At 40.8% G+C, this 23,749-nt stretch overlaps 2 protein-coding genes across 15 annotated transcripts in view; one reads left to right on the top strand and one right to left on the bottom strand.

Moving 5' to 3' along the window:
• Positions 1-23,749, top strand: part of YAP1 (Yes1 associated transcriptional regulator) — a 118,601-nt gene that overhangs the window by 90,405 nt on the left and 4,447 nt on the right. For 5 of the 14 annotated variants that reach the window (XM_036324586.1, XM_036324596.1, XM_036324588.1 and 2 more), the window contains 4 exons: positions 4,751-4,944; positions 7,263-7,310; positions 18,197-18,327; positions 22,540-22,652. In XM_036324586.1, coding sequence (XP_036180479.1) covers positions 4,751-4,944; positions 7,263-7,310; positions 18,197-18,327; positions 22,540-22,652 — 486 coding nt within the window. The remainder of the gene's footprint in view (positions 1-4,750; positions 4,945-7,262; positions 7,311-18,196; positions 18,328-22,539; positions 22,653-23,749) is intronic. The other 9 variants (XM_036324587.1, XM_036324597.1, XM_036324593.1 and 6 more) reach the window with 3 other exon arrangements.
• Positions 3,598-3,844, bottom strand: LOC118664475 (40S ribosomal protein S27-like). The gene has a single exon (XM_036324600.1). It carries the CDS (start codon positions 3,841-3,843, stop codon positions 3,598-3,600), a length of 246 nt encoding a protein of 81 aa, XP_036180493.1. The 5' UTR covers position 3,844.

Below are 23,749 nucleotides of genomic sequence, written 5' to 3'. Positions count from 1 at the left end.
AATAAAATATATTTTTTTTTGAGAGAGAGAGAAACTAAGGTGGCGGCATAGATAAACACCGGGAAATTGCCGCCTCCCACAACAATTGAAAAATACCGCAAAGGACAGAGCAGACATCATCCAGAACAACAGGAAGCCTGGCTGAGTGTAAATCCTACAACTAGAAGGAAAGAAAAGCACGCTGAGAGCCAGAGGAGCTGCGGAAGTGAAGTGCAGAGGTACGGGGGCTCGTGCACGCGTGGAAAGGGGGTGGCACCTGAGGACGCGGCTGTCTTTTTGAATCACAAGCTCCCGACTGCTCTGAACTCCGGTTCCGGGAAGTCTCTGGGGACCCAGGTCTCATACGGGGAGAAGCTGGACTGTCGGGCAGCGGGCGAACTTGAGTGCGGCTTCCCCTCAGAGGTGTTTGCAGCAATTATCGGGTCACTGAGACGCGTGACTCCTTAGGTGAATCAGCCATAGCTGCTTTCTCCGCCCTTTGACTCCCTGAGACCCCGCCCCACCCAGGCTGCGGCAGAGGCTTTTGCATGTGAATGTACCTAACTGCAGCCGAGCCAGGCAGACCTGGAACTTCCAAGAGAAGGCCCACGGCCCCACAGCGGCTTGCATTGCTTCACAGCTGAGCCTCTTCGTGGCTCCTGCTGTGTGGCCTCAGGCAGAGGCTGAATTAGCACCTCCTTAGATCCAGGAGCCACTGTACCCAGTGGTCAGAGGGGGACCATCCAGATTGCAACTCCTCAGATCCATAAGGGACACACTCAGGGAGCAGACTCAGTGAGCACCAAAGCCCCACTGAAGCAAGTCTTGCCCCAGAAGGGTGTCTTCAGCACAGAAGTTCTCCCACTTCAGACACAGCTGATTCTCACAGCCAATTGGCCTGGAGGTCAATTCCTCCCAGTGATCCTACAACAACCAAGGCACCAAGAGTGCACCAAGAGTGTCCACTTCAAGTAACTGGGGAGGCTGAGCCACTGGGCCCTACAGGACACCTGGAGCACAGGGCCACTCTATCAACACAGGGAAGCAGCCAAAATGTGGAGACAAAGAAACAGGTCACAAATGGCAGAAAGGGAGGAAAGCAAACGACTGGATATAGAGTTCAAGGCCACGTTTATAAGGTTTTTCAAGAATTTTATGGAAACCGCCGATAAATTTAATGAATCCCTCAATAAGTATAGTGAGACCATGGAGGACATGAAAAAGTACCAACTAGAAATTAAGCATACACTGACTGAAATAAAGAATAATTTACAGAGATCCAGCAGCAGACAAGAGGATCCCAAGAATCAAGTCAAAGATTTGAAATACAAAAAAAACAAAAAATACCCAACCGAAAAAGAAAAAAGAAAAGAGATTCCAAAAATATGAAGATAGTGTAAGGAACCTCTGGGACAACTTCAAGCGTACCAACATCAGAATTATAGGGGTACCAGAAGGAGAGAGAGGGCAAGATACTGAAAACCTTTTTGAAGAAATAATGACAGGAAACGTCCCCTACCTGGTGAAAGAAATAGACTTCCAAGTCCAGGAAGCGCAGAGAACCCCAAACGAAAGGAATCCAAAGAGGACCACACCTACCTGGTGAAAGAAATGGACTTACAAGTCCAGGAAGTGCAGAGAACCCCAAACAAAAGGAATCCAAAGAGGACCACACCAAGACACATCATAATTAAAATGCCAAGAGCAAAAGATAAAGAGAGAATCTTAAAAGCAGCAAGAGAAAGACAGTCAGTTACCTACAAGGGAGTACCCGTACGGCTGTCAGCTGATTTCTCAACAGAAACCATGCAGGCCAGAAGAGAGTGGCAAGAAATATTCAAAGTGATGAATGCCAAGAACCTACAACCAAGATTACTTTATCCAGCAAAGCTATCATTCAGAATAGAAGGTCAGATAAAGAGCTTCACGGATAAGAAAAAGCTAAAGGAGTTCATCACCACCAAACCAGCATTATCTGAAATGCTGAAAGGTATTCTTTAAGAAGAGGAAGAAGAAAAAGGAACTCTTACCATTTGCCACAGCATGGATGGAACTGGAGAGCGGATAAATACCACAGGATCTCACTAATTTGTGGAATATAATGAACAACATAAACTGATGAACAAGGACTGATCCAGAGATGGAGAGGCATTGATTGGACTGTCGTCGGGCCTTGGAGGGAAGGTAGGGGAGGTTAGGGGTAAGGGGGAAAGATCAACCAAAGGACTTATATGCAAGCATATAGGCCTAACCAATGGACACGGACAACGGGGGGGTGAGGGCATGAGCGGGGGAGGGGGGGTAGAGGGTAATGTGGGGACAAAGACACATATGTAATATCTTAATCAATAAAAAATATATTAAAAAATATATATATATTTTTTTAAAAAAATATGAAGAATAAAATGACAATAAATACATATCTCAGTCAGCAATTGAACCTAAAAATTAAACAAAAAGTATAATGAACAAAATAAACTGATGAATAAAATAGAATCAAAGGCATGGAAATATGGAACAGCCTGACAAGTCTCAAAGGGAAAGGGGCCAGGAAGAGATTAACCAAAGATCTTAGGCATATATGCATTACCAATGGACACAGATAATAGGGCAGTGAATGCCTAGGGTGAGGTGGGAACCAGGTGGAGGTAGACTATGGGGGAAGAAAGAGGGACATCTGTAATACTCTCAACTATAAAGATTTTTTTAAAAAAAGTTTAATTTGAATGTCTGAAAAGGTGATACATCATTCTTAACATTTTCCCATAATAAAACTTCCATCTGCTTACTGAGATTACCACAATTCACAGTGTGATTGTATCTGACTGAAATTCACTAGCATAAGAATCCAGTCCATTTCTTACTGTTAGATGGTGTAATGTAGGTTCAACTAAAAAAATAGTGACTGCCTGGGCTGTATTGGGGGTATCATGGTGTTGAATTAGACAGATCTCCGCCACCCAGATGTTTGTAGGCATATTTTATTTTTAGCATGCATCAGATCATTGTAATATACTTTATTATACTAGAGACCCGGTGCATGAAATTCATGCACGGGTAGGATCCCTAGGCCTGGCTGGTGATCAGGGCCGATCTGTGGGACGACCGGCAGGGTAATCAGGGTCCCTGCTCACACCCACTTTGACTGGCCTGGTGTCACCCACTTGCTGCCCACCCCCCGCCACTGCTGCCGGTCGGGGGCTGGAGCAGCTCCTACATTGAGCATCTGCCCCCTGGTGGTCAGTGAGTGTCATAGCAACCCGTCGTTCCACCGTTCTCTATTTACATATTAGGGTTTTATATAGTCTATAATAATAAAAGCATAATATGCTAATTAGACCAGGCAGCCAACAACCTTCCAGACATTCTTCCAGACGACCTCCCAGATGAAGCTGGGGCTGTGAGGGCCGAGGCAAACCGCTGTGGCTGCGAGGGCTGAACCCCTTGTACGAATTGGGTGCATCAGGCCTCTAGTAGATATATATTTTAAGATATATTACAGATTGATAATATTTTTTAATCCTCACTTGAGGATATGTTTATTGATTTTTTTTTAATATCCAAAATGTGTTTATTGGGATGGTTTCCCACTCATCTTGATTTGAAGTGCTTTTAGTTCTACTTCCTTCTGAAGGAGCATCCTTCTGTAAGCCTTGCTTTTTCTCCTGTTGGCTGACAGAGAACAGTGGAGCAACCAACGCACAAAACTACCGTTTGTGCATGGCTAAAGACGGCGGTGGTTTTACAGCTTCCTGGGCACTTCACATCCGTGAAGTAGGAATTGGGGCTCTGCACCAGGCGCTTCTTCTTGTGCTTCCTCTTCTCTTCTGGGGAGGGGTGCAGGAGATCCTTGGCGAGAGGCATGTTGTCGTGGAGAGGTTGTCACCACCAGAAAAGCTGTTTATTGATTTTTGACAGGAAGGGAGAGAGAGAGAAATATCAGTTGCCTCTGTATGTGCCCTCACCAGTTGTTGAACCTGCAACCTTTGTGGTGTATGGGACAACACTCCACGTGGGGCAAGGATAATTTTGATGGGCTTTACTGCTCAGAATGTTTTGTCTCACTTGCTTTGGGCAATGTTTATGGTTTTTTTGGTTTTTGATTTTTTTTAACTGATTTGAGAGAGGAAACCATTGATTTGTTGTTCCACTTTTTATGCATTCGTTAGTTTCTTGTATGTGCCCTGACCAAGGATCGAACCCACAACCTTGGCATATATGGAAGATGCTCTAACCAACTGAGCTACCTGGCCAGGGTGGGAGATGTATTTTTTAATTAAATATGTATTTCTGTTTTGTAATAAGCAATGCATGCATACCATTCAAACTCCAAAAAGTTACAGAAAATGTCTCTCTTCTACTCAGTCCTTTAGTCACACAGTTTCTCAGCTCCAGAGCCAACGTGTATTGGTTGTTTCTTGGCCGCTGTTCAATTCATAGTCTCTGGATAGGCATGTAGTGTACATTTCCCCTCTTTTTTTGTACTCTCTGCTCTGCACTTTGCTTTTAACTTCATGTGTCCTAGACTGTTCCTTGTCATTCATTGCCCATTGGAGCTGCCCCTTGTGTCTTTTCTCTGTGGCTGCCTTGCAGCTTGTAACAACATGACTAACAGTAGTAATAAATCAGCATAACCATTTCACTACTGATGGGTTTTTAGGTTATTTCCAGATTTACTACAGAAAAAGACTAACATCCCCAGTTGCTCTGAATAACTAAATACCTCTTTCCTTTGCTAGTTTTTTAGGAAGCATCTTTTGTTTCATTTCAGCCATGAACCAGAGAATCAGTCAAAGTGCTCCAGTGAAACAGCCACCACCGCTGGCTCCACAGAGCCCTCAGGGAGGAGTCCTGGGTGGCGGCAACTCCAACCAGCAGCAACAGATGCGGCTGCAGCAACTGCAGATGGAGAAAGAGAGACTGCGACTGAAGCAGCAAGAACTGCTTCGGCAGGTGAGGCCACAGGTTAGAAACCAGCCTTCCACTTTTGGGGATCTGTTTTCAAAATGAAGTTGGATGTATTTCATTTATCAGTTAGAGGAATGTTTCTCTAAAACTAGAGTGACACAGAAACACTCTATCCAGCTCTGTCCTTGTCTTAGTTTAATTTCTTGACTGGGCTTTGATCACATGGACTGTAACATGTAAAACTGTATCACAAAGAGAGGTTTGGGCCATGGTCATTGCAGCCACGCAAAAATTGAAGGAAGCAAGGGTGCTTCTTCACATGTACATGGAATTGTGGATTACTGTGCTTCTGCAGATTACTGTTCTGAACATTCACTAACGGGGAAACTCTGGGACATCACTTAGGGAAAAACATCTTTTACTTTAAATGAATTATTTTACCTGGGGAAATACTCCAGTATATTTTTCATATGACAACTATCTTTCAGTATTGCTCAATCTAAGACTTTTAAAACATAACACACTTTTATCCTAAGTTTGGAAGGTGCCAGAATTCCGTAAAAATTACCTGCTTTGGGGTTTTTTTGTTGTTGTTTAATGTTGGGAAGGAAAGGACATTAGAGATCTTAAAATCCTTTATGACCTTTCCATCAGTTTTCTTGCAGAAAGTACTGTTGGTCTTTATGTTCCATAAGAATGGATAATCCCTCATCTAAAAATCAATTTTTACTTTATCTTGATTGAGAGGGATAAAGTCTAGATAATGGGGGTGTGATCTTATCAAAGCAGTTTATTTTTTAAGTTTTATATAAATTTTGGGGGTAATAAAAATAAGTGTATAAACGGTAAAAGCTGTCCGTTTCTTGTTTGTGTGGGTGTGTGTGTTTTTTCAGAGACACTCTTACCTGTTTATAAACATTAAATATATGTGTCCATACTCCCCCTCCTTCACCTACATCATAGCATGCTAAGTACAGATATTAAAAAACAATACTCTACATGTCTTCCCAGGAAGTGGGCGTTTAAACAAGGTACTTTTCTTTGTAATGAGGGCTATATTTAAAAAGTGTCCCTGGAGTGTTAATGGAAATGAATGAACTAAATTGAACTCTGATTTGCGATTTGAGGACCTGGAAGCTGAGGAGTTAAAATAAGCCATGAAATCCCAGACAGACTCACCTTTAAACTGTTTGCGCTGTCAGTAATCTCTCAGTGTAATGATAGTGTGTCGCTGGCAACAAGGTGGGCCCGAGAGGGTAGGAGGGTCTGTGTCAGCAGGCGGTGTCAGGAAGTGGTCTTGCAAGAAATACTCCTTCATCTGCCATTAAGAAGGTGGGGACAGGAAGCATATTAACCCGTTTACTGTGTCTCTAACGACTAACAAATTACTCTAAAGGAAAGATTTCTCGTTTAAATAACATTTATCATCAGAACAAGGGGGAGCCATCATGTAGCTCTTAGGAGAAATAAAGTAATTTAAGAGTACCTTTACACAGCCTGTTTTCCATGCTTGCTTTTTATTTTGTTGTTACTGAGTACTAGATGGTCTAAGTAAATACAAGTCTTAGTTTCACATATGGATGGAAGACTCTGAAAACCAAAGGAATCTTGTTAAGAAAGTGATTTAATTACTTATGTCAAAGTTTTACTGTTTATAATTTTTATATATAAAAGTCTAGAAATGGGCTATTCGTCATTTTGTTGTATGCTATAGACCAGGCTGGCTTGTTTTTGGTGTCTTTTTGGTGGTATTTTGGTGGGCAAAATGCTGCTCCTTGTAAAACGCTTCCTTCCAAGGAATTTTTCTATTTTCACTTTTACTCTGGGTGATGGGGTCCTGGCAGAATAGCTTCATTTCCTTGGAAGGTAATTTCTTGCTCTCTTCTTTACTTCCAACTGCGTTGTCTTTTCTTGCATTGAAATGACAGAACTGCTCTATTCTTATACTAATAAGTCTATATTTTTAGGGTGTTTTTGTTTTTTAGCAATTGGCATAAATAACGTATGTCTTAAGTCTTTTGGCTTTCTGTGAACTTCTTCCATCGACAGTTTCTCTTATCGCTAAAACATCAAATTATATTTTTCCTGCTTCACCTAATACTCAGAAGCGAAGAACCTACCTGACCAATAGCAAACCAGATTTGGGTCCTGACACCTAGTCTTGCTGTCCTGTCCTCAGTGCTGTGCGATGCTTGAGAGGTTTCGGTTGTTGTGTGGTGACTCCACTGGCTCCTGTCTTCCTCAGTCTGCTGCTTCGGGCTAGCTTGGGAATTCTGTGCTATGGTGATATGTCTGGATACAATTTGTAAGTCGGCCTACATAGCCAAACCATGTGGCTTGAAGTAATTTTTATCCATCTTATTTTTTACTCATAGGCAATGCGGAATATCAATCCCAGCACAGCAAATTCTCCAAAATGTCAGGTAGGCTCTTATCTGATGTTTTAGCATTAAAAATGAAAAAAATATTAGGAAAGAGAGAAATTTGTGCTCCAAGGGCCTGTTCTCACTAAAGATTAGCCCACAGTATAACTTTGAGCTATCTTTCTACCAAGATACTTCAGTTAATGTTGCTCTTCCCAGAAAGTCTACTATCTGTTCCCTTCCTGCTCCTCCCGTATTGCTGCTAGTATTCATTTTTATTCCATAGAGGTCTTTTTTATTCCACATTTGAAATGTATTATGTCTCCAGTGTACATTCTATCAGTCTTGAAGTCTGCCTAATTTTTATATTGTGTAGTTTTAAAAAGTATTAAATTGATAATTTGAACAGTAACAGGAATATTGACTTGGGGAGGCTACTATAGGAAATTTTATTAATAGTTGTAATGCTACTGTTAGAAAAGGAAAAGTTCTTTCTAGTGAACATTCCAAAGGAACAATATCAAAATCACTGGAAGAGAAGGATCTGCCCAGGGAGTGTTTTGAGTTTCTTTGTTGGCTTTTAGCAGCACAGTTTTCCTTGATGAACCCCAGGGAGCACTGGTTGTGAAGGTATCTTATTTAGAGGGAAAGATAGTGGCCATACTTTCTTCTGGCACAGCTACTTATCTGACTAATGGACAGAAAGTCATTCCTGAAACCAAAGGGATTCGCTTGTGTTCAGGGTTCCTAGAATTTGAAGGAATTGGGAGGTAGGGGGTCAGTGCACTTTTCTCAGGTGGGCAGAAGCAACCATGAAACCCCTCATATGATATGTAGCTCTTTTGCGTTAGGCTAAGTAAGTGCATTGTGTTAGAATCAGCTGTGGAAGTGGGAGTTGGCAGAATGTCGCTCATTTTGGATACTGTTAACTTGTCCTTGGGGCACTGTGCTAATAAAGTCAGATATCGTCTTCATAGAGACCAGTTACTTTGTGAGGGGAGAAACTCTGTTCTTTATCTCATTGGTGCCTCCTTTAATCAGTAGATCAAGTTAGAAAATAACTCACAGACGCTCTCTTTGCTAAAGCAGAGAGCACATGCCTGCTTTCCATGAGGGCCTCTGATACCACACTTGTCTGGAAAGAGCACGTAGCATTGGGTCTTTATGGTGAAGACATTTTTCCCTTGCTTTTTCCCTAAAGTGTTTCTGAAACAAGACTTATATTTGTGCTAAATGAAGTGGAAATTAACATAGGATCAGAAATTAACTCAGATTTGAGCCAGCAGTCCTCCATGCCAAAAGTGTTTTGGGAAATTGGTGTTTTTTTTTCCAATCTGAGACTTTAAACCTCAGATCTAATCAACAAAGTACTTCTAAGTTTTTATATCAAACTCGAGTATAAGTAAATCATAACTCTTACTAAAATTCTCACCAGGAGTTCTTAGTTACTTTTTTTACTATTAAAACTTGAGAAAAGGTGAGTCTTGTAAGTAATAAGAATTATATTTCAATTTATATGGTATTAAAAATGCAGAGTTGATTTCTTAGATTTGTCTAAGAGCAAGCAACCTAAAAAAGATACAGTTTTTAAAAAATCAACTTTGGGATATGGAAAGGTACCAAATTTCATGATGTTTACAAATCACTCATTTCAAAGGCTGCCTTGAAGTACTTTCTAATAACATTAAAAAAACATGTCTTTATTATAGGATTCTCTGGTCAGGTAAACTTATGTCAGTACAGTTAAGGTAAACACAGAATTCTGGAAAATTGAGGCAACTTAACTTTAAAGGCAGTAGTATATCTTCTTAGTTAAAGATGGACATTATCACCTTAATTTATTTGGAGAATTTTAGAGAAACTTGACCTCAGAGAGCTTAAAATTGTTAGTTGCATTTTGATTATTCACTATTTTGTGTTTCAAAAGCAATTTTTATTCTCAGAAAAAAAACATTAAAGTTACAAACATTGTCTTTGCTCTGTGAGATTGAGCATATAATGCTTAATTTTCTAGACATGTCTTTTTCTAATACATGAATTGCTCCTTTGTAAAGAAATGCATCTCAGCTTCTGTTTCAAGGTCTTTTAAAACAAACATTTTAAGGGAAGATAATCTGCCCTGAGTATGAATGTTTTTAACTTTTCTTGTGCTTAAGAATGTGGTTCCTAGCTGAAACCGGTTTGGCTCAGTGGATAGAGCATCAGCCTGCGGACTGAAAGGTCCCAGGTTCGATTCCGGTCAAGGGCATGTACCTGGGTTGCGGGCACATCCCCAGTAGGAGATGTGCAGGAGGCAGCAGATCGATGTTTCTCTTTCATCGATGTTTCTCACTCTCTATCTCTCTCCCTTCCTCTCTGTAAAAAATCAATAAGATATATTAAAAAAAAAAAAAAAAAAAGAATGTGGTTCCTAATACCTGTGAGATTAATGTAAACTCTGCAACCTGGCTCATGGTCTGTGGTCAGTAGCCTGGTTAAGCCAATTGCTCTTCCTTCTGCTAAGTGTACCCTCCTGTACTGTTGCCATGATTCTGCCGGGAGCTTTTCTTCCTCTTACCAATTAAGGTTATCCATGTAGCCTTACAAGACACAGGTCAAGACTGATCCCCAAGTGGCTTCATCTGAATTCTTGAAACTGCCCAGGAAATAGATATAAGACTGTTGTAATTAGATACCCTTTTTTTATGAGTAAATAATTGCTTTAATCTTCATAGAAATTATAGTTATGAATGTTTTTGCAACTAATGAATGTTGTGTTAGCCATTTCTTACGAGTAGTAATAAATATACATCAGGGTCAGTCATGGGTTTAATGAGTAATAAAACCCGCAGTGTTACTGTTGAAGATATTGTATATACTACACCATTAGCCCACAATGGTAAAGAAGTTCAGATGTCCATAGTTTTAGTTAAATGGAGTAAAATAATACTACTGTTCAGCCCTGTGAAAAAATAGCCATCAACCTTTTGTCCCCCTAATAGCAAAGAATTTGGCATACACACACACACACACACACACACACACACACACACACACACACCCCGCACCACCACCACCACTGTCTTTCTTGTCAACAGATGCTGGAAAAGCTGTTTCAGAATTCACTGAACACTTCTCCTAAGATTATCTCTCTTCTTTTTGAAGTCCTAATACTGAATATAAACCATAGATTCATTTATGTGTTTTCCTGTGAATATTTTATATTTTATTTTTAATGTGCATGTTGACATCTTTGTAAAAAAGGGGTCGGGGGAGATTTAGCCTCTCACCCTGCAAACTCTAATAGGTTACCTTCCCCCCCCCCCCCCCCATTAAGGCCCATCATTTGAAGAATGCTATAATGACTTCTATTACTTTACTAAGTAATACAAATTACAAAAGACCCAACTCCAGAGCTCTGTCAGAAAGAGCGTGAACCTCAAGATAATGCTGGGCACACCAACTGCAAATCTATTTTGGATATTACTTTTCAGAAGTTAGGATTATTATAGAGTTATCATAATTATTCCCAAATCCATATAGTCACACTTTTTAGTCAGAAATGTTTCTGAAGTTGAAGATATTTTGGTAAAGGCACAACATCAAAAAGCAACCTGGCTGGTGTGGCTCAGTGGTCGAGCATCAACCTATGAACCAGGTTTGGTTCTGGTCAGGGCTTATGCCGGGGTTGTGGGCTCGTTCTCCTGTGTGGGGTGTGCAGGAGGCAGCCAATCAGTGAGTCTCATCACTGATGTTTCTATCTCTCTCTTTCCCTATCCCTTCCTCTCTGAAATCAATAAAAAATATATATTTTTTAAAAATGTAATGTTTTTAAAGAAACATTCTAAACATTGGCTAAATTTTAATAACTTCAAACATAATGAAATATCTTTGACTGTTGAAAGTTGTGTTGGAAAATGGGGCATGGCGGGGCCTATCTTGCATAGTTGGAAGAAATGGCTTTTTCCCCCTCTATTTTTGGAATTGTCAACATAAACTGCTATCACTAAGCCAAGCTATTTATAAAATGTATATTTTTAGAGTTATTCTCCATTTCTAAATTTAGATTTCTAGTTTACTGAAGTAATCTTCCTTTGATTATGGGGTGGAGAGGACCTTCATTTATGTGCCTTGTACTATTCAAAAATGGATATACTGTTACATAGCTTAGAATTTGCTAAAGACAAATTTGATTTAAGAAAGTAAAGTTGACATTGTATTTTTCAAATTTTCTGGCAATGGAATCATAACTTTTTCACCTGGCATTATTTTGAGATTCAATCATGTTGTATTTATAGTTCATTCCTTTTTATTGCTAACTAGCATTCCGTTATAGGGATATACTACAATTATTTTATCCATTCACCTATTGACAGACATTTAGGTTGTTCTGAATTATGTGACTTTTTTTTTTATATGCTTTCACTTATCTTAGATACCCAAAGAACTTAATAACTTAGACACGTTCTAAATGTTCCTAGACTACTGACTATTTCTACTGCTTTTCTTATTTTCTAAATGATATGAACCAAAACATCCATTTTATACAGGGTCAAAATACTGTAACTAGCAGTTATACTATCTTACAGTGTCTTTTGACCATATGGGAAATAAGCAAAACAAGGGCAGTGTGAAAAAGGCCAGTGGCTTATGGCTAGGTCCTGAGTCCATAAAAGTCTACTGTGTAAAGCAGGCAGGCGTGCTTTCCCTTATCAGCCATCCTGCAAAGTTCCCTCCAGACCCGCTGGAACCATTGGTTTTACTTACTAGTACAGCAGATAGCTCTGACTAAATGCGTCCCAGATTAGCGAAAATTTACAACCTCAATGGGAAAAGCCACCACATTTTTGTATTATTACAGAATAAAATGAGCTAAAAATACTTGCTTCGCTTAGAAAAAGTCAAATACTACTCCAGAAAAGCTATTTGACCTTTGAAATACAGAAGCATGATTAGATTTTGGCCAAATTTCCTATCAACTTGCTTCTCCATTTTTGAGTCTGTCAAACTATTTTTTCTAACTACCTTGGGGAAAAGAGAAGCTTAGCAAACATATTTTTAGCTCAGTATTCTAATTTTAGGCATTTGTTCAGGATAAAAATCCTCGTTAGAGTGGACGTAACTTTCAACATGACATGTTTCAGCTGAAATCAGTTTTTGTAGACAATCCAGTTATGTCCCAGAGGCTTATTTTTAAACAGCCAGGCCAGATTTACCCATTACAAAATAACGTTCTTATTCATCCAAAATCTGTTTTGATATAATGTACTTTATTGCAATAAAATAGGCTTATTTTACATATATATATATATATATATATATATATATATATATATATAAATACATACATATAGGCTTACTTTTTAATGCAGTATAATGGAAAAAGTTTATATGAAATACACTTTTGATCAAAAAATTCAGATTATGTAAGTTCATTTCATACTTATCCACATTAAAATAATTATTTTTCTCTGGAGTCACTAGCAAAATGTCTCTACAGCTCTGAAACTAATTTTCAGTATTTTACTTCTAAAATTCTTAATTTTATATGTGTGTTCACATTCATCTTTATAACCCTTGGTTACAAATAAAGCTCAATCCCAAGAAAATCTGCAATTTTCCCTACTGGGAAAAGGTCAGCTTACAGAAGAACTCTTAGTCAGCTCTGACTACATGCTCACTCTCCTACAAAATCTGAGTAGGTAAGGCATATACTAAGACACTTCTCCAAATTTCCATTTCACTTCTAAGATCTGCCTTTTAAAACTATCTTCGTGTGTGTGTGTGTGTGTGTGTGTGTGTGTGTGTGTGTGTGTGTGTGTTTGGGGGGGGGGGGGGCGCGTGTGTGTGTGTGTGTGTTTATGTGGGAAGTAGAAGTTAACTGTTTTGAATTCCAAAGTTATAGACTAAGGAGGGAAAAGGTTGGCTTGTTTTCCTATCTAAATACAGAAGTTTCCCTTTCCCATTTTTGACAATTTCTTTAAAATAGCAACAGAAATTCATTATCTTTATTGAATCCTGTGAAATAAATTACACTCCCAGCAGGTGAAAATATTAACATAAGAATTAATGACTCGGGGAGGTGACTACCAAATAAACTTTCATTATATAAAGCCATTTTGCTGTTAGCAAATACTGAGCTATATAAGAATGTATCCATTTTGGGGTAACATATGTGTAAGTTATTACACATCAATTTATACCTCAAGCTGTTCAAAAAATTACTAAGGGCATCTAATCAACACTTTTTGCTGTAAACTAGAAGTGTCAAAAGTGAGTTGAATATTTGTACCTTGAAATATAGTTTTCATAATCTATATATATTAATTTTTTATAAATTGCCTTATAACATTGTATTTGTTTGCATGTTTGCATGCCAAATTGTTCCCTGTTTGATTGATGATGCTACCACCACCAGTAAATAAAGTGGTGTTTTTTTCCTTGAGCCTTTCAAGTTCAGTACAGATGAATCCCTAGGTTAGTTACTCTTAGTCATGCATGGCTCAAGTATAGATTTGATGAAAAGTATGTTCCATAGCCCTTCAGGGAGTTGGATATCTTGTTAGGCAACTTGGAATGCTTTCCCTTCTTACTTACATCTCTAAATTACCTTTCTTGGTAAATTTGGGTAAGTTGGTTCTGCAGTGTCTGCTGACAACAGAAATTTGGTTGTTAAAGGCAGCAAAAAGTAAAGCTTTGACAGCTTTGAACAAGCGAAATGGCCTACATAATTTTATTAACCAATATCACCTCAATAAGTTCAAGAAATAAGTCATTTTTTAAAAAATTTAATCACAAATTTGAAAAGATAATCTGCACCTTCATGTTCATTGCAGCATTATTCATAATAGCCAGGATATGGAAACAACCTAAGTGTCCATGAATAAAGATGTGGTATATGTATGTGTACAATAGAATACTATTCATTCATAAAAAAAGAATAGAATCTTTCCATTTATGACATCATAGATGGGTCTTGAAGACATTATGCTAAGTGAAATAAGTCAGAGAAAGCCAAATATTGTTAAATTTCGCCTATAAGTAGAATCTAAAAAACAAAATGAACAACTAAGTTTACAGATTAAGATAATAGATTGGTGCTTGCCAGAGTGGTGGGGTGGAGGGTGGGTTAAGTGTGTGAAAGGAGTCAAAATGTACAAAATTCCAGTATGTTTTTTATTTATTTATTTTTTAATCCTCACCCAAGGATATTTTTCCATTGATTTTTTTTAGAGAGAGTGAAAGGGAGGGGGAGAGACAGAGAGAGAGAGAAGCATTGATGTGAGAGAGACATCAATTGATTGCCTCCCGCTTGCCCAACCAGGGCCAGGGATCAAGCCAGCAACTGAGGTATATGCACTTGACTGGAATTGATTCCTGGACCCTTCAGCCTGTGGGCCAATGCTCTATCCACTGAGCCAAACATACTAGAGCCAAAGTCCCAGTTTTAAAATAAGTTGAGGGGGTATAATGTACAGCATGGTGATTATCTTATCTAATAAAGAGGGAATATGCAAATTGACCATCTTGTTGTAATGGTCAATATGGCTGCGCCCACAGCGGAGGCTGAGCCTTAAGGAGCAATCAGCAGGGACCTGAGGCTTCACACACCCCCCATCCGCCGCTGCCTGGTGGGGCTTGACAGGGGACCTCAGGCTGCGCCCCCCTGCCCTGGCGCCGGGCTGGGGTACCTCAGGCCGTGCCCGGCGCCAAGCTGGGGAACCTCAGGCCACTCTCCCCGACCAGGAGGGCTTGACAGGGGACCTCAGGGCACACCTCCTGCCCGGTAGGGCTTGACGGGGGACCTGAGGCTGCGCCCCCCCACCTGTGGGGCTTGACGGAGGACCCCCACCTATGGTGCCCCCTGCCCCGGCCTGGGCTGGGGGACCTCAGGCCACGCATCCCGCCCCAGTGCCAGGCTGGGGGACCTGAGGCTGCGCCCCCCGCCTGGCGGGGCTTGACAAGGGTGGGGCCGGCTGGGTCTGGATCTCGCCCAATGGGGTTGGGGCTGGCTGGGTCTGGGTCTTGCGCAATTTTGAGGCGCTGCGGGTGTGCAAGGACTTGACTCTGGGTCCCGCAGCGCACCCCAGACTCTGACAGGAGGAAGATTTTCATATACATTTTACTAATTTTCTTTCCTCTCTGACACTATTATAGAAAAAAGGGCAAATAGCAATATTAAAATATTTCCTCTAATTAATCCCCCTTTTAATGTGCACGAATTTCGTGCACCGGGCCACTAGCAATTAATAATACTGTATTACAAGTTTGAAAGTTGCTAAGAGTAAATGTTATAAATCTTCATTGTGTCCAACTGGCGTGGCTCAGTGGTTGAGCGTCGGCCTTTGAACCTGAAGGTTTTGGTTCAATTTCCCGTTCAGGGCACATGTGTGGGTTATAGACTCAATCCTCAGTGTGGGGCGTGAAGGAGGCAGCCAGTCAATGATTCTCTCATTGATGTTTCTATCTGTCTCTCTCCTTCTCTGAAATCAATAAAACTATATTTAAAAGTCTTCATCACAAGAAAAACAATATTGGTAACTATGTATGGGGATGGCTGGTAACGAGGCTGATTGTGTGATTGTTTCACAGTGTGAGCAGATACTGTAGCATTATGTTACACACCTGAAATAATATAATGTTATATGTCAATTACACCTCAATTTTTTAAAAATGAAAATAAAAAAGAACTGAAAGGGAGCCAGTACACTAGAATAGTGGTAAAAAGAAGGAACTGGAGTCCTGAGGGCATAGGTCTGTAGCTCTGGTAGAGTGGGAACCACATCATGCAGGAACTGGGCAGAAAGAAAAATCATGGTCCCAGTGAGTGGGATGAGTGCATTTAAGATTTCCCCAGAGGTGTGAGGGGTAGGATTTCTAAAGCCAGTTCCAGGGCATGACCGAGGGAATGAAGTTGAATGAATAATGGTGAAGGGGTCCGTATCATTGCAATTTAGAGACCCAGAAATGTCCATGATAGGGGTCTAGGTTTTGTGCACGATGTTGACAAGTCGGGGTGATGAATGCAGTTGCAGTGAAGTGAACCAGTCATGACTAAAAATTTTAGAGGTAGGCTTCATTTAAATAGCAAGGTCTTAGCTATGCAAGTGGATGATTGAGGTAGGTGGAGATGATGACCACTGAAATCCCGAAGGTCAAGGAGCCGTCATGTTGAGTGAATGAGTCATCTACCTAATGGTGGAATAACAAGAGAGAGTGTTATGTCTCGTATCTACCAGATCATTGAAATGGTAATGAGGGTGGTTGGTATTTTAACATATTTGGCACAGCTACAATGTAATATGAAAATGCCTTCTATTGATGAAAAGTCGATATACTAAATACTACTGTCTGTTGCCTATGTTTGTAATTAAAGGAAATGCTAAGTTTCAGTTAGAAGTTAGTGAAAATGTGTAATTTTCTTTCCTCCATCCAAGATCATAGGCCTTTTTTATTCTGTCATGATTCTGTGGTAAAGAAAACCCATTTTGAGGGATGCTATGTCACAAAAGGCATAAACCTGAATTTAAAAGGTGGTTTTTGGCCGAAACCGGTTTGGCTCAGTGGATAGAGCGTCGGCCTGCGGACTCAAGGGTCCCGGGTTCGATTCCGGTCAAGGGCATGTACCTGGGTTGCGGGCACATCCCCAGTGGGAGATGTGCAGGAGGCAGCTGATCGATGTTTCTCTCTCATCAATGTTTCTAACTCTCTATCTCCCTTCCTCTCTGTAAAAAATCAATAAAATATATTTTTTTAAAAAAAAAAGGTGGTTTTTGCATGAGGAAGAATTCATAGTTTAGAAATGATGGTGCAGAGCTCAGAATATCTCCACCACCTCAGGACCCAGTGACGATGGAGGCGTACAGGGCTGGAAATGGTGGGCCGGTGCCTCTGTGTGCAGGCTCGGCTCTGAGCTCAAGAAGGCTGCCGGAGGGAGCAGGTCCTTTGTGATAAAAAGCCATACTTCAAGCCAAAACAAAAAAGTTGAAGGGAGAGAAAGCTAATTCTCTAGCCGAGAGAATGTTTATAAGAGTTTGGGAGGCACAGTGGAGACTCTTAAGGAAGGGAGCAGTGAACCGACAAACAGTGAGAAAAAGGACAGAGCGGCAGTAAATAGCCCCGAGGTCCTGGCGGAGGCGGATGGTGGAGGCCTGTTGAGGCAGGCCTGGAGCCAGCAGGGTGGTGTCGACCCATAGCTTGGGCTCAGGTTTCCAGGTTGTTTGGTGCCCCTGTTTAAGATAGAAAAACCTGAAATCACAGTGAGACACCTAGCCCCAGCTGGTTTGGCTCAGTGGATACCGGGTTTGATCCCAGTCAAGGGTTGCAGGCTTGATCCCTGGCCAGTGTAGAAGGCAACCAATCAGTATGTCTCTCTCGCATTATGTTTCTCTCTCTGACTCTTCCCCCTCCTCCACTCTCTCTAAAAACCAATGGAAAAATACCCTCAGGTGAGGATTAACAAAAAAATAAAAAAGAGAGACACCTGATACAAAGTGTAAAACAGTGCAGGAGGCGCAGAGAGGGTGTCTTACAATAATTTACCAAATGTTCTTCTGGCTTTATTTCTATTACTGATGCCAAACACAAAACCATAATGAAGGTTGATGAGTAAAAATACATGTTAAGAAGAATTATCTTTTAAAAGACCAGATTTGCCATCCTACCCCAAGGAAGGATTTTTGGAGTGTCTGCCAAAGTAAGGGAAATAACAGTGAAATTTGGTAATAAAGTACATATGTCTTGGGGTTAATAAGAGTAGAAAAACTTTCAATTTATATGATTTAATTTTTAATCACCTGAAATGGATAGAAGAACTTGGTCTTTCTGACTGGGAAACTTACTCACTTTAAAATAGATGTTAATACTTTAATACATGGTTACCCGAATGTGCATTGTATATATTTCTTTAACCTAACAATAAATTTGTTCATCTGCGGACTGGTTCTGTTTGTGTTTGTTTTTTCTAGGAATTAGCTCTCCGGAGCCAGTTACCAACACTGGAGCCGGATGGTGGGACTCAGAATCCAGTGTCTTCTCCTGGGATGTCTCAGGAGTTGAGAACAATGACGACCAATAGCTCAGATCCCTTTCTGAACAGGTTGGTGAGAGTTGCTACTGGCCAATATCTGAAAAGGATCATAGCTTTGAGATTATTCTTCTTAGTACTTGTAATAAGCTGTTTGAACATCCGTGTGGGCCAAAAATCATAGTTGTAAAGGAATCTTTCCATAAATGGCAGTTACAATAAAACGAGGATTAAAAGCTGGCTCCTGGGAGAGGAAGTGAGCTGTTCAGACTTGTAGAGGGGATACTTGATTCACAGTCACATGTTGCTCCTGCCTATACTGTTGACTAACAATTACTTAAAATTACAGAATCGGGGAGAAACATGTGAATGCCTTTCTATGAAAGCAAATGAACTGCATCTTAAACCTGCTTAGGGCTGTAGGCTGCACTGTAAGGTAGATTGGGAGGAATTTTCCACATGAGTGTTCACCCTGAGTGCTTCACACAGCAGCACTGCAAGGCCTTGTGCTCATAAAGGAGATAAAATGTAAATTGTGCCTTTTAAAAAAATGCATTAAGCCCTAACCGGTTTGGCTCAGTGGATAGAGCGTTGGCCTGCGGACTGAAAGGTCCCAGGTTCGATTCCGGTCAAGGGCATGTGCCTTGGTTGCAGGCACATCCCCAGTAGTGGGTGTGCAGGAGGCAGCTGATCGATGTTTCTCTCTCATCAATGTTTCTAACTCTCTATCTCTCTCCCTTCCTCTCTGTAAAAAATCAATAAAAATATTTTTTTTTTAAATGCATTAATGTTTAAGACGGCATTTGAAATGCAGTCGAAGGAGTGGGTTACCACCAGCCTGTGATCAGGAAGACTGCAGTGTTACGTATAGTGCTGAGTCGAAAACTGCAAGCTGCAGCAGGTCGTATTCGTTGCCTGGAAAACCATTTAAAGTTAAGACTGGACTACAGTTCATCCTTCTAAGTTATATTTTAGAGTTTCAGTTTTTAAAATTAAGGAACAAATGCTTTCTGGTCTTTGTGCTTTTGATTTTTTTTTTTTTAACCAATTTTAAACAACACAGTTTTAAGAGACTTACAGGTCCCTTAGTTTAAGAAAACTATTATGCTACTCATTCAGTTCTCACCAACTGGGTTGAAAACATCATGATCTTAAGAAAAACAAACTTTGCTCTTTTGACACATATAGTCTATTTTATTTTATTTTGGGGAAGGTTATTAACACATTGTTTGCGGGTAGTTTTTATCACGCGCTAACAGGTGGCGCGGGCCATTTTTGCTAATTTTTTGCGCAAATGGCAACGTTCAGTAAAATTACGATAACTTTAGTTTACGTATTTATACATTACCCGCATTCTACCGCTAGTCTATAAAAAACGTATTAATACGTGTCCCGCGCTCTACTACACTGGTAGAACGTATAAATACGTAAAACGTGTAAACACGTTTCCCGCATACGATGTGTTAAGTAAATTTAATTTCAGGGAAGGTGGGGTGGAATACAAAGCATGGGTAGAAAGACTATGCTAAATATAGAACAGGCCTACATAAAATATACAGGAATTTAATGTGCTAGTTACGTAACAAAACATTCACCTCATTCAGCAGTATTTTAACCTCACGTTGACACATACAGTTTAAAGTTCTGCAAAAAATTGAGTGTATTTATACAAGACTATAATTCTGAACTTTAAATAAAGTTAGTTAAGGTCATAGCCACAGAATTTTTCTCCCCCACAAGGGAAATTTCAGATCAATATAATTCCAGTACCCATCGATTGATGGCCAGTATTGATCCAGGGATAAAATTAGGCTATTTAGAAAAACGGACAGAATGTATATCTTTCTTAGTAGTCACTGGTGAAGATTCTTTCTTAAAACCTCCGGAAGCTAGGCTGCGATTGGAGATTGTAATTTCTGGTACAGATCTCAGAGTGACAGATCGTCAGTGATATTAGTCCAAAGGCAAAATGCTGTGTCCACTCTTTATAGTGCCTCTACCCCCATTTCTAAAACATGCATCTGACTATACCATTTCTCTTTTCAAAAACGTATGGTGGTTTCCCCATTGCCTGTTACTCAGTTCATACAGATTTCTTAAGCTCTAAACATTTCCCTAACTTGCCATGGAGTTGACTCTTAGTGGTGGTGCAAGATCCCCTTATCTCCATTTTCCCCTGAGAGCCTTCAGGGCCATCTCTGGTGTCCTGTCCACGAAACCTGCCCACTGTACTTTTTCAGCTCCCTCTTCTTTGTTCTAAAAGACACTATGCTCACACAGCCCTTTGTGTGATGCATTCCTGTCTTTATTTGTTCATCCCGCCCCCTGAAGTGTGAGCCTTAGAAAGTACCCGGTATTGGAGTTATTGCTTTTAACCTCCTCTGCATCTGAGCCTGGTCTAATGCCTGTCATAGTAGCAGATGCTCATGTATGTTTATGGAATGGAGATGGGGTTCTGCAGGGAGCAGGCACCTCCTTGTCAGGGAAGTGGCTCTGTAACTCTGTCCTCAGAAATGTCATGTGCTTTCCTGTGGCTTGGAGAGAGCTGCACAACTGTGTCAGCCCAGCTGTTCTGTAGCAGAGTCCGGAGAGTCTGGTGTGTGCCCATGCTTAGCAGCAGGAACAGTGACAACTAGGACCAGGCCTTTTCCTGGATCAGGGCGGGCTAAAGAAAAGAAAACCACATCCTAAGGCAGCGGTTCTCAACCTGTGGGTCGCGACCCCTTTGGGGGTCAAACGACCCTTTCACAGGGGTCTCCTAAGACCATCGGAAAACACATATATAATTACATATTGTTTTTGTGACTAATCACTATGCTTTAATTATGTTCAATTTGTAACAATGAAAATATATCCTGCATATCAGATATTTACATTACGATTCATAACAGTAGCAAAAGTACAGTTATGAAGTAGCAACAAAAATAATTTTATGGTTGGGGGTCACCACAACATGAGGAACTGTATTACAGGGTCGCGGCATTAGGAAGGTTGAGAACCACTGTCCTAAGGCCTCTTGTGCAACTGCATTGTATACAAATGGTCTCAGAGGCAAAATTGTGTTTTCTTGGATCTGTGTGAGGCTTTTGAATCTTGCTGAAATCTGGCAGAAGTGTTAAAGCAAACCAGTGGTCGCAATATACAGAATGGGGGTAAGAAATTTGGGGAGAACCGAACTTTCAACCTTGAGCAACAATTAAAGCTCCTTTATAAAGCTTAGTTTTTGTTTTTGTTAATCCTCACCTGAGGATATTTTTCCATTGATTTTTAGAAAGAGTGGAAGAGAGAGGGAAAGACAGAGAGAATATCGATGTGAGAGAAACACATCAATTGGTTGCCTCCTGCATGAGCCCTGACCAGGGCCCAGGCTGGGGAGGAGCCTGCAACTGAGGTACATGCCCTTGACCAGAATCGAACCTGGGACCCTTTGGTCCACGGGCCGATGCTGTATCCACTGAGCCAAATCAGCTAGGACTGTTTTTGTTTTTTAACATTTGTGTAAACTAAATAGCTGCTTACATGTCCAAGCTGTGAGGTAAGTTAAAGTTTACATCATGGTCACAGATCCTTGAACAACAATTGCCTTTATTTCACACTTTGCTATAAAATTTCCTAGAATTGGTAGAACCCCACATTTTACAGTCAGTGCCAGCTGCTGTCCGCAGTGCCACTAGCTTCTGAGGCATTTGGGTTTTCCTGCCTAAACAGAAGCAAGAAGATCAAGCTATGGGAGTTCTTATCGAATCGGCAGTGACTTATCTGTTCTGGCCTAGTCCAAAAAGGAGTTCTGGTTTTTTATTTTTGCATTGATATTCCCCCCCCCCCCCCTTGGCTTAAATTCTCTGGCTTAAACATGTCTCACCGCCTACCTAGAGTCTGAGTTGCCACCTACACCTGTGCTACCACCACTTGGGGAATGGAGACCTTGAAATAAGTCTGTGGATCCCCAAATTCAAAATGGGATTACAGAGAGAAGACCTAGACAGAAAATGCTATCAGCTGGGAACTGAATAGACCTTTTTTATTCCCTATAACCATCAGGCCCAGACATTTAAGAGAAATCTTGGCCCCTTAGAGCTGCAGCTTTGATTAGGGTGACCTTTTCTATTTCCCTGCACAGACCAAGGGCTGTATATGGGCCCTGAAGGAGGGAGCTGGTTTCAGATGTTGCAGGGCAGGAATTTTCACTAATCCTCTTTGAGAATCCTGTTAGTGCTCAGCAGGTGTTTATTTTTACTTTGAAATCATTTTTATTTTTGTATTGGTCTTTAACTCTCTTTGTAGTGGCACCTATCACTCTCGAGATGAGAGTACAGACAGTGGACTGAGCATGAGCAGCTACAGTGTCCCTCGGACCCCAGATGACTTCTTGAACAGTGTTGATGAAATGGATACAGGTTAGTATTCCTTATCCCTCTGAGGAATTGACTGTCAGGCAAGTACCATCATTTTATCGCCAGGACTAATAAGCTGTGAGCAACGATTATTCAAAAGAAAGCCATTAACATTCTATCAACTTCAATTCAAATTGTGCCTTTTTTGTAATTTAAGTCTTTTCTCAGTTTTTAAATGAGATGGAATCTTAGCTCTATTTGAACAAAACTGAGGACATGACTTACTTTATTTTATTTAGTTTTTAATCCTTATCTGAGGATATTTTCCCATTGATTTTAGAGAGAGGAATAGACAGAGAGAAACATCTATGTGAAAGAAACACATTGATTGGTTGCCTCCTGCACAAGCCCTGACCAGGGTTCAGGCTGTGAGGAACCTGCAACTGAGGTAGGTGCCCTTGACCCGAATCGAAACCGGGACGGACCGTTCGGTCCGCAGGCCGACGCTCTGTCCACTGAGCCAAACCTGCTAGGGCAAAGACATGACTTATTTTAGCATTTAAAATAGTGAATTAGTTGGCAGGGGAATTGAGGACCTTATGAGATTTCTATATGTGATTCAGTGTCTGCCTCCCTCTTTTCTCTGAGGACTTTTGGTCCAACTTAGGTGTTATGGGGCTCAGGAAACCAAGTGGGGAAGCCTTGGTGATGGGCTTCACCTACTTTATTGTTAGAATAGTTACAGGAGTCTTGCAGGTGCTGAGAAATACCTGCCTCACAGAGTCATTGAGGAAGCCTTTCTCCTGTGGCTCAGCTGATTGCCCTGGACTTGGCAACTGGCAGCGGGCAGGACCCTGCAGCCGTTCTCCAGCCAGTGGGTTCTGAGCTGACAGTGTTTGGCAAGTCTTTTGTAAAAGCCTGTGCTCATCCAGCTCACAGCTGTAATGCTTCCTAGAAATCCCCTGTCCCCCTTTGTTTCAACTTATCTAAATCTCCAGTCATCCTTAGGAGTCACTTCAGACCCATCTCATTCAAACAAGTTTCCTTACTCCTCTTCTCCATTTGTCTTTTCTCCAAATCACTAGTGTGGGTCCTTGACTTGCGAGTTTAATTAGTTCAGAGACCGAGCTCGTTAAGGAGCTCGTTAACTCAAATTACTC

This window comes from Myotis myotis, unplaced genomic scaffold (genome assembly GCF_014108235.1).
Source record: "Myotis myotis isolate mMyoMyo1 unplaced genomic scaffold, mMyoMyo1.p scaffold_m19_p_10, whole genome shotgun sequence".
In the NCBI taxonomy this organism is placed as follows: Eukaryota; Metazoa; Chordata; class Mammalia; order Chiroptera; family Vespertilionidae; genus Myotis; species Myotis myotis.
This window is presented reverse-complemented; position numbering and strand designations above follow the sequence as displayed.